The sequence below is a fragment of the Macrobrachium rosenbergii genome, chromosome 40 (assembly GCF_040412425.1).
Source record: "Macrobrachium rosenbergii isolate ZJJX-2024 chromosome 40, ASM4041242v1, whole genome shotgun sequence".
Classification (NCBI taxonomy): domain Eukaryota; kingdom Metazoa; phylum Arthropoda; class Malacostraca; order Decapoda; family Palaemonidae; genus Macrobrachium; species Macrobrachium rosenbergii.
The window spans coordinates 22,392,666-22,404,677 of NC_089780.1; the positions used below are offsets into that span (position 1 = coordinate 22,392,666).

The 12,012-nt window shown below is 36.3% G+C and overlaps 1 protein-coding gene across 5 annotated transcripts in view; it reads right to left on the reverse strand.

The window, feature by feature from the left end:
• The window catches only part of sgl (UDP-glucose 6-dehydrogenase sgl), a 30,238-nt gene extending 19,101 nt beyond the window's left edge, over positions 1-11,137 (reverse strand). Inside the window, exons 1-5 of one of the 5 annotated variants that reach the window (XM_067083311.1) lie at positions 11,015-11,137; positions 10,733-10,906; positions 1,327-1,490; positions 367-504; positions 1-153 (exon numbers count right to left, since the gene is read on the reverse strand). The exon at positions 1-153 is cut by the window's left edge and continues 12 nt beyond it. In XM_067083311.1, the coding sequence (XP_066939412.1) occupies positions 1-153; positions 367-504; positions 1,327-1,485 (450 nt within the window). In that variant the 5' untranslated portion in view covers positions 1,486-1,490; positions 10,733-10,906; positions 11,015-11,137. Of the gene's footprint in view, positions 154-366; positions 505-1,326; positions 1,491-3,485; positions 3,508-4,146; positions 4,266-10,732; positions 10,907-10,977 lie in introns of those variants that run through there. The other 4 variants (XM_067083309.1, XM_067083310.1, XM_067083308.1 and 1 more) reach the window with 4 other exon arrangements.
• Between the last annotated feature and the right edge of the window lie 875 nt (positions 11,138-12,012).

The following is a 12,012-nucleotide window of genomic DNA, read 5'->3' on the forward strand; positions in this document are numbered from 1 at the left end:
ATTTAACTTTCTGTTGGCAGATAGAATATGAGTAATGGATTCGGCAGCTCGCACAGGGACAGTAGACTTCTCTACAACAATTTTATTGTTCTCAGCCACTTCCGCTATTTTCCGGGCACAGGCTTCCACGTACTTCAGATCTGCTGCACGACCCTGAATTGAAACAAGACAAAAGCTTAGTGGGGACCATGTGGAAAGTAAGGCAAGCAGATGACAATGTTGCCAAATTAATAACACTTTCCTAATAATGACCAAAACATGTGTAAAAGAGGTTTTTAGATGCAGTCATTGAATTTCATTATACCTGTATGAATTAATAACTTTTTTATGAACTGTAAAAAGGGAAAAAGATACGACATGTCTCACCTTCCCAATGCCGTAAGTTTTTGTTGGAGTGTTGACAGAGATAAAAATCAAGTCAGCTTCCTTTATTGCCGAGTCAATGTCAGTTGAAAAGAAAAGATTTCGCCCTTTGCATTCTTTCACAACTTTATCGAGGCCAGGCTGGTTGAATGAAAAAGGGAAGACACTGATTTTAATAGTAAACTGGTATAAAAAAAACATACTGACAATGCACTGGTGTATAAACATTATTAAAACTGTAACCAGTGTGCCTCACTTTTTACCAAAGACATAGTTACAGAAACAGTAAATGAAATAATTACTACAACTCTAATAATAATGCTATTAGAGTCACACTTACAGAAATGAAACTCCAGAGAGAAAGAGAAAAAAGAGAATGATGAGCTTATGTTTCTCAAGTAATCTAAATTGTGTACAGTATAGCAATTCTGTATTTCCAATTTCTCTTTCAGGTCATTCAATGTTGTGACTGCTAATGTGTACTTTTATGTAGTTAGGGTTTTGATGGCTGTGTCGATAGTGACCATGTACAAACTTCAAGTTTCTTTTAGCTACACATTCCCTAAAACAAGATAGTTTAACAACAACTGTATTCATAAAATTTATATAGTTTTAGGTATTGTAAGTAATAAAGAGATAATTTATAGAGCATTAGTTTTGTGACTGTGGTGGAATTCCCAAGTTATCTGTATTTGTGGGTTGATACTTATAAAAATATTAAACCAGCATCTTAATACAAAGTGGCCACCACTTCAGTTAAAAATCTAATATTGTTGCATTAACATTTACAAGAAAAGTACAAGAAAAATTTTAACAATCATAAAATCAGTATGCAAACCTCGTTAGATGCTGGAGTGATAAAGTACCATGACTGATCATAAAAAAAGTAAACCCTTATTAAGGAGAGAAACCACTTACTTCATAAATAGGTTTTAACCCTTATTAAGGAGAGAAACCACTTACTTCATAAATAGGAAGTTTCTCAGAATTCCACTGCTTAATTCTCAATTCTGACTTGTCTACTACTGTAACTTGAATATCGGGGCACTTCCAAGCTATGACACTACAAGTTGGACCTCCAACATACCCAGCTCCAATGCAGCAGACTTTTTTGATAACCATCGTTACTGAAAAAAAATTGAAAAATTAAACTAAATGTCTGCAAAATTTTTTCAGGATAAAAAATTTTATTATTTCGACACAATATTTCAGATATCTGTAGTTTCAAGTAACTCAGGCATAAAAATACAGTGTCTAAGCTTTGTGTAACCAGTGTCATATTTTTAACACAAAATTCAGTTTACTAAAAGTAAAACAGTAGACCATCCAATGTGAAATGTGTAAAGGAGTGTCAGTGATGGTTGCTGGTGATATGTGAGTCTACACTCACTAGCAGCTAATTATTCATTCATCTGCTGCCATGAAAAAGTACTACATATATGGTCATTGGGAGAAGTTTGTAAAATGAAATATTGTTCATTAGGTAACATTAAAATGTTTCGAGACTTTCTTGTACATAAAAACTTTATACATGGGATGCATCACAGATTTCAGAGCATTTATTTAATGCATTATTTTCTTACCCTAGGCTATGATGCAATGAAAAAATTGCAAACGTAACCTCAGTGTTTAAGCATATACAGTATTTTAAAAAGGGCTGTAAGCTGCGTATAAGCACACCTGTCTTTTCGACATAAATTATATAGCATATAAGGTTCAATTAACATAATACAGTACTCCACATCATTAGCAGAGGCTAAGCTTCTACGTTAATCATTAAATTACCTTAAACTTGGGTCTACCAGTAAGGTGGGAAATGAATTGGTCTAAAATTCATCCTAAGTATCTTAACAGCTTCGCCTTACCAGTATGCCTACCAACATGACGAGAAATGAACTGACCTACATTTCAACGAGGTAACTGACACCTGGCTCTGGCCTTCATTAATCTTTTGGTGTCTCCACTCAGTGTAGACTAACATGACCAAACTTCACCTAAGATGTAGTATTAACCTGCCTTGGCATGACACCCCAAAACTACATCTTCCTCTTGCAAAACCCCACATGTGATGAATGAGAGATGACATAAAAAAATTACTGGTCAAGACAAAGAGGATTATAAACTTTAGTGACCATGGACACATTCTGAGTAATTGCAAATGAAATGTGGTTCATAAATTATAAATGAATGTAAATAAATCAGCTGAAATTAAAGGAAGATATGACTGATTGTTTGATTATAGGGATATTTCATGCCACACCATCTACGGTACAATAACCATTAGGTTAAATTAAGTAAATGGCTCTTTCAAGAAGACGTTAAAAACATTCCTATTAAGTTACTACCACCTCAACTATATCCCAGTCAAATGCCACTTAAAATGGTTACATCCTAACCTCACCTCACCAAGGGTGCACCATCATACCTGACAGGAAGGGCTTTGCCATACTGGACCCAACCAACATAAACTTATATAAGGATGCCATTTCCAATCCACATTGATCCATGCCTCTTCCTTAGCCTTTCTCCACTTGTACCACATAGCAAACCATGGCCCATGTTAACCCCTAAGCATAACAAGCAAATTCCCCTCTATATTCTGCCATCACAGTCTTCCCTGTAATCAGCTAAAACCAAATACAGTAGTAGGTCTGGAAAACACTATAAATGCTGATGTGCTGAGCCAGGAATATTCCAAGCATTAGCACAATCCACACACACGTTTCCAAAGCACCCTGGGGTACCCAAGGCTATCATATGACAGACTCATACCCCAGGGCTGTCATATGACAGACTCATACCCCAGAGCTATCATATGACAGACTCATACCCCAGGGCTATCATATGACAGACTCATACCCCAGGGCTATCATATGACAGACTCATGTCACATGTAAACTCTGTTCACATAAGCACAAACCGGAGAACATGCACAAGTAGAATGAGAAGGTAGCCCTGATTTCCCTCTTCTTACTTTGAAAGCGCCCAAGCAGCGTGAAAAGCATATGGGAATGTCATAACTTATTTATGACAATACCTATTTGCATGACAGCAAGCACCTATAATTTGATGGAAAACTCATCGTTTACATCTTAAATGCATAAGAAGCAAAAAAAGAATACCCGGCATCCACTACTATGTCGATTATCTGCACGAAAGGTAAGCACTTAATGGCAAAGCTCAGTTTCCTTCTTTCAAAAAAACCTGGTTTCAACATGAGGCAACCTAGAAGGAAGCATCACTATTTCCTGGACACACCCATTTAACAAACCCACCGAATCTACTGAGATAATTCAGAACTTAGCCTGCCATACCGAAACAGCATAAACTACGACAGTCTTAAAATTAAATGGTACCCTAAACTGTTATACCGTAATCTATGGAGGTGTACAGAGATTAAGGTTTGCCTAGGCTGGTTAACATGGGCTAAAGGCAAATTGATGCCTGGGGTGGTAAGTGGAAACCTGGTATAGTATATCGATGACCAGGCTGGTATTGGTCATCCTATACCAGGATTCCTTATGCGGGCATTGGGAATCCTATGCTGGCATAACTTAGGTTATAGGGCTTATCCCTAACCCTACCCTTGCCGCACGTGCGCTTGGGGCAACAGCCTATGTATTATACACGAAAACTATTTTTATTTCTTCAACTTTTTGAGTATTTCTACGTTGCCAGTAATTATTTTAAGCCGGTTTTACCCAAATCGACCAATATACCATTTGTGATTTAGAGACAATACCACAAACCACATGACACAAAATTGCACACATACAAACTTACTTGGTCGGAGTTTGACAGACAACTGTAGAATAGTAAACAAATTTTGGTTGCACTGTGGAAACAATAATAGAGATTATACTTAAAATACCTGGCCGTACGTTAGGTGCTGTAAATTTTACTCAATAGATGTCGCTAACAATACAAAAATTATATTTTATAATTTTAAATATTTGTAATTATACTTTATTCACCTCTGTATATGTTTTAATATATACTTAAATATAAATAAGCAAATAAATTTTGTAACAGATGAAATTAAATACAATATTCCGCAGTCGAACCTTGGGAGGCGGATCTTGTCAACTGATCGTACGGAAGAGGGATAGAGGTACTCTTATTGTGCGTCAAATTCAGTGTTTTGGTGACGTACACAAACATACAAAAGTAAAAAGGCCACGGAAATGCCTGGAGAAAAACGTAAACGAAAGGAAACAAAGAGAAATATGGCATTAATCAAATAGCAAATGGCTTGCAGAAGAGAAGACAAAATGGATTAAAGATGACAGAAACATACAATCATGGGGAATTACTGAAAACAAACTGGAAAGCAGTCAGAAAATGAGGAAACCTAAGATGAGCAAATTGATTACTGGACAAATACACTGTATAAACTGCATTGCATTGTAAAGAAGATTCTAACCCGGAATTGAACCTTAAGAATAAGAACAGGAAGTATTAATATAACGGCATATCAGCACAAATTGATAACTATAGATGACTAAAGCTCGGGGATACACTGGAACACTGCAATTTATTGTACTGAAAAGATGAAAAAAATAGGGAAGAACGAATAGTAGACATGAATTTAAACAAGAAAATCCATGAAACTTTTAAGTTTTACAAAGAATTAATACAGTACGTACGGTGAAAATAAAGCATAAGTTTCCTAATTAGTTTTTAAAGGTGACTTAAATAATTATTCAAAATAACCAATATTTAGATTTTTTAAAATTCAAGATTCTCTTATAAATCACCGAAGTGCCGTTAAAAAGCTTTGAATGAAAACAAATCTGTAAGTAGAATATTACGGGCTTTATATAAGAGAGAACCCACGGTGAAAATTATAAGAAGAAAGTTGCAATATCAAAACAAGACAAAAGTTATGAAACTATTATGCCTTCACCACAGAAGACGAAGAACACGGGAAAGGCTATGAAGGTCAGACATTTTAACATTAGCAATGTAAATGCATAAGAAAAATTGCACATTGTATGTATGTGGGTGTGTGCAAGATCACAGATTGAAAGACTGTGCTTCAGTTTTTAAAAAATTGTGTACATTTTCACAGAGCACATATTACAGGAGGTAAGGAATGCATAAATTGTATACTACACTAACAAGCAGGAATCAAATTAGTACAATTATTGTCGATGTAAACTCACTATTATAAAAGTAAAGTTCTATCTCTTGAAAATGACAGTAAGCTAGAAACAGAACCCATTTAGTTTGATAAAAATATAGTTATCACTCAAGCTAGTATAGGCTACAGGCACCTGTACCAGCAATGACTATATTTAATTCTCCTACATGGTAATCTATTTTGTAAAATATAGGCAGAATTGACGGTGGAACAGATATTCCGTGAACAACTAACTGATGTGAAGCCGATGGTAAATTGGAAAAATTTTAATCCGTTGACATAAAATCTTTTTGTGACAGTACTAAAATGATAAGAATGTTTTCAACAGACCATCCAAAATATAAATGAAATAATATAGGACAACTTTCTAACTGTCAAGAGGATGTGAGACAATCTCTTAAAAGACGATGTGGTCATTTTAGCTCATGGATTAATGGCAGTAATATTACGGTACCCAAACTATAAAAGCATGAAGATATTCAAGAAATAACAAAAGACAAATCTATTCAAGAACTGATAATAGAAGAGCGACTTATTCATGAATGATATGAGCTATAACTGACAGTTGAAAGATGCTGATGATGATAAAAAAATCACGAGGAAAAAAATTACAATGACACAAAGTCAAGGTATGACGTGATAATAATTTAAAGAGAACATTTGATAGAAAATTAAATGAAATGAAAAACTGCCACCTAACAATGGCGAAAATAGAAAGGGGCCATTATTTCACAATATTGTGTAAAAACAGTCTTTAGAAAAGGTTAGGTAAGAGATTCCATTCTCACGAAGGGTCCAATTCAATCAAAAGTTAACTGTACTTAGGGTCGTAGAGGCCCGTATACCAGCTGGAGATTCTTCCGAGGAAACAGAGAGTCAAGAGGCAGGAAGCGGTCCACCACATCGATAACAAAGTTGCCATAATTGGCAACAGGACTTTGTCAGCGAGCTTAACAGTCTAACAGACCAGCTGGGGAGGTGGTGGGGGAAGGGGAGTGGGAAAGTTGACCGGTGAGAGGAAAAAATGAGTGAGAATTACGTAGCCACAGACGAAGGAGGAAAAAGTCGAATTTAGCCCTCAGAGAAGAAACGGGGACGAAGAAAGGAAGGAAATTTAACTGAATCTAGATAAAAATTGAGTTAGATTGCATTATATTTAAGATAAATTATTTTATTTCATTCCTTCTCAAGGATGGAAGGAATAAAAAAAAGCATTGATAGTGATATCAGCAACAGGAATAGGTAATATTTAAACTGGAAGATAAGGAGAGGAAGGAACAGATAGAACGAATAAGCATGAAGAAAATGTAAATATGCATAAAGTGTGATTCTGTGACGTCATACACTGACAAAAAAACTAAGGATTTTAGGCATATTAGTTCACCTTCAATAATAATAATAATAATAATAATAATAATAATAATAATAATAATAATAATAATAATAATTCTCAAAGCAAACTTCACTCATACAATATAACACATTGGGATACTCTACTTGGGAAACCCTAAAAATTATAAGCCTATACTGTAATATAATAATTTTACTTTCAATATATATATATATATATATATATATATATATATATATATATATATATGTGTGTGTGTGTGTGTGTGTGTGTGTGTGTGTGTGTGTGTGTGTGTGTGTGTGTGTGTGTGCATTAACGCTCTGGGAGGCAGAGAAGGCGCTTGGAAAGGATCTGAGAGTCATGTTGCCTTAGGCCCTTTGTCCTCCCGTGAGAGAACCACAGAGAGAGAGATGACGTATACCCAGCTACTTAACCGCCAACTGGAAACCTGGAAAGCACTATGAAGGACACTGGCTGACGACTGGAAAGCTCTATGCAGGACGGTGATCGTGAACTTGAAAGCTCTATGAAGGACAATGACCCTCAACTGGAAGATATCGTGACCAGAATGAATTTTGAAGACAGCTCACCTTTGGGTGGAACGCCCCTAGCAGACCTTCACTGTGCCCTTGAGAAGACAAAAGCCAGACACAGGGAGAGAGAGAGAGAGAGAGAGAGAGAGAGAGAGAGAGAGAGAGAGAGAGAGAGAGGTAAAAACTCTGGTTTCCCAGTGAACAAAGTGGAAGAAACAGCACTCGTGCTTCAGAGAGAGAGAGAGAGAGAGAGAGAGAGAGAGAGAGAGGCGGGGTGTAAAAACTCTGGTTTCCCTGTAGAGGAAGTGAAAGAAACAGCTGGTATCCCCGTGGGCAAAGTGTAAGAAACAGCACTCGTACTTGAGAGAGAGAACTGTTGTGTGGGGTGGTAAAACACTGGTTTCCCAGTAGGGGAAGTGAAAGAAACATCTGGTTAACTCAGCAGGGGAAGTGAAAGAAACAGCACTCGTAATTCAGTGGTTGGATGAAGTCAGGTGTACATTATTTTGATCTTCGAGAAGCACCTTATGCAGAGAGAGAGAGAGAGAGAGAGAGAGAGAGAGAGAGGTGAAAAATCTCATTTCTAAGTAGGGAGAGTAAAAGAGGAAACGTTTTCCTTTAACATCGCGTTGTCTAAAAATGATTTAATTTTACTTTAGGCGGGAATCGTTAGTCTGATGTAAAGATGGCTATAGATTTAGTTACGAACAGTACATAGAACCAGGAATGGTGCCAGAGGTGCATGTTGCTAGGAGTTTTTAGGCTAACGGTACATAGTACTAGGAAAGGTACGCCAGAGGTACAGAGTACTATAGGAATGGCTACGCCAAATGTATGTGGTACTAAGAGTGGTTATGCCAGATGTACATAGTACTAGGAGTGATTATGCCAGAAGTACATAGTACTAGGAGTGATTACGTCACAGGTACACAGTACTAGGAGTGGGTACGCCAGATGTACATAGATGTACATAGCACTAGGAGTGGTTACGCTAGGGGTACATAGTACCAGGAGTGGTTTCACCAGAGGTAGTTAGTTAGTTAGTTATTTTATTGACAAAAGTATACAATAATTAGTACAAATTTGTCCACAACGTGACATAATACAAAATATACAAAGTAAACAGTAATCTCTGTTCTTGCAAGTACATGGCCTAAAAATGATTTAATTTTAACCAGGAATGGTTACGCCAGTGGTATATAGTACTAGGGGTGGTTACGCCAAAGATACATAGTACTAAGATCGTGCTTCCGTGATTTAAAACAGTTTTGTATTGTTATATAGCAAGAAAAAGACAAAAGTACCGCCTTAGTTCATGTCAATCGTAAGCGTTAGGCTAATTTCCAGAGGTGATTGACAGGACGAAACCTTATGACAGGTGTTTCCGAGATTATAGCCTACGCGAGAGCATACGGCATATTTGACGTGACGGCGGAATATATGAATATTTGTGATTCAGATAACTCAGGAATGTTTAAGATTATTATTATTAATAATAATGCTATTAAAAAGAATGTATATTTTTTCTGTTGGCAGATATCGCTAGGAATTTGTTTTTCTTGGCAGGGTATGTGTCAAAATCCACTGTAATATGTGATATCTTGCACAGACGATATCACCTAATATAATTGGATTTAGATAACAAGTAATAACTTTTTCCTCAGGCAACACTTGTCGCATTCCTTCCGTGATAACACGTTTACGCTAGTACGTCTATTGTCACAGAAGGGAAACACCTATATGCATCTGTTATCACAGAATTGAATAGGCCTATGTATACAGTCACAGGGCTAAGTATACCGTATGCATATTTCATAAACGCATCGTCAAATCTGGTTGTAACAGCCAGCTATGTGTTGGCACGGGCTCTTGCTCCTAAAACACCCTGTAACTGATAATATTCCAATTATTTACTATTTTTAAAGTCCTACGATCCTTCATTCTTGGACGTCATGAGGCATAGCACTTCTACTAAGGCATATACGCGTATATTTGGTGAGTTAAAACGGAGGGTTATTGAACATAATTGCAGCTTAAGCTTATCAGGTAGATTTGAGGTCATCTCACAAGAGATATTTTTTTTATTTAAAAACATATCAAGAGTGGAAATGTTATTAAAATTCTTCTATACGAGGCTGTATTTTATCATCATATAAATTTATAGAACCTAGTAATTGCAATTTTTGTCCATTTTTGTCTTGAGATAAGACAAGTTTTAGGCATATTTTTAAAATTTTACGTTGATCTTGTATTCTACTGTCTTTTAAGCAGAAGCACTAGGAAATATAAAATAGGAGAATGACTCCAAGAAGATTATTTTGTTCGGCAACTTGATCAGATCGCCGTATGAGACGAGCAAGTGTGAAGGACAATTATCGCGTCACGTGAAACTCACATCACAGACCATTTTGACGTTTCAGGCTGTTGTGGTTCGTTGGTATATTTTATCCCTATAGTTTCGTCGATTTTGTAAGTTAGGATGATATTTACAAGTGGAATTTGCATCATTTTGTTTGTATAAATATTTTCCAGTTTATGGTTCTTTTATCGTAAATCTGTAGTTTTAAAAAAATCGTATTAATCTCATCGATCCTCCACCCGAAGAGCACTTGACCTAGTCACGAGAATGGAGGTCGATAGTATCACTGAATAACACTGACGAATCAATGTAAAGCTTCTGGACTAAGATTCACTACGAGGATATTCCCAGATATGAGGAAACAATGAAAATATCTTATTGTACAAGTTAATTAATTTATCAAGTAAGGAAGCGGTGTATGCAATGGTCTAACAGGCCCTTAGTCCTAGTCTCAACACGCGTACAAAACACTCGTAAGCTGTTTGTTATCTAAGTGAGCAGGCTTACAAAATTGTGTTATTATGTAAATTTTAAATAACTGGCCATTAATAATGTCTATCACAACACCTGATTGCACTTACTGAGGCCTAATGAGTCAAATAAATCTGAGTTGATGGGACCAAAACAGCAGTTGGTGAAACTGAGGTCTTAATCACCCGTTCGGTTTAAAAGGTAATTGCTTATTTTCACAAATAATTGTCCTCACATCTATGAAGGATCTGTCAGCATGCAACGTGCTTTTAAAACGAGCCATTTACTGACGGGCACGTACTGCTTTTATATGCATTGCAAAATAACCGACTCGTGACTTTGACAATGAGAGCTTCATTCATACAAAATTAGGCTAACGTCATTGCTACCAGTTCAACAATTTGCTTAATTTGTTGTCTGATGAATTACAGCTCGAATCCCTTCTACTGATACCTATTCGATTTCACAGAACAGACGATAAAAAAATAAAAAAGATTTACGTCAAATATTACCGTTTCTCTAACAATGATGAACTTGCTTCCGCCACATGGCTGTCACCTCTAGGCCTATCACCGTTTGCTTCATTTGTTGCTTGATCACTTATAGTTCGAATCCCTTCTGCAGATGCTTCCTAAGTGTGTGCGTGCGTGTGTTTTAGTAACAGATTCCTATCCGCTTCAACTGAACTGATGATGAACAAGAAAAAGAAAGGCATTAGTCAAATATTACCCAGTTTCTCCAAAATGGATGAACTTACCTTCACCACTAGGCTATATCACTTCTGGGAATATTACATGAGTCATTGTTGATGAGATCTTCTCGGTTGCATGCAACCTCCATTCTGTTGGCTTCAATGCACACATCAATCAATGACAATATCCGCCATGACTTAATCAGTGACAAGAAGGATGAGGTATGAGAGAGTTAGAGGAAAAAGAAAATAGTACACAATCAGATTAGATACATAAATATCAATTTCTATATATGAAATGACAAAGGAGTTAACTGGGGTACGAAAAATATAAAGGTGCATTGTTCCTTACAAGTGCATATCAGATTAGATAAATATTTATTGGTATATACAAAAAATGACAATGGCAGAAGAGCTAATATGAGCACTAAACGCATGATAGTTTATTATTGTTTCTTACGAGTGATGATGTGCGATTATAATAGTATAAATGAACAGTATATCTGAACGGGAAACGTAATATTATTTACGAGCCACATATAAAAAGAAGAACAGGAAAAGTACATCGACAATAGTAAAAGAATAGCAGAACACACTTATAAAAACGATAGTAACGGCAAAATAACTTGGACTTGTATCTGAGACAACAATAAGTATTCAAAATTCACGCATCGAAACAAGATAATTGAACCAATTTTTACGTTTGTATTTCACTGAGGCTATAGAATGTGGAAATAAGAATGTAACATAATTTTTCGCATGTTGCTCACAAAGTTTACTATAATGAAAGACTGAATCATCTGTCAGTCTCCTAACCAGCAGTATAAGGGCTGATCTTTGCATGACGAGTATCATATATGTAAGTCTGAACACTAGACGCATAACATACTCGTGTGATATGCAGCTGCCAATGTTTTTGTGGGAAGACTTACAAAGTAACTTAAGTAGGAGGTTTGAGTAGACGACATCAGGCTTCAATTTACGTCTTTTTTTTTTTTAAACGTATTCTGTTCGTTGGCGTTAAAGAGGTCTGTTATAATGTAATCGAATCTCACTTGGCGTATACACCCAGGATAAGGGATTGGTACGCACTCGTTCTAG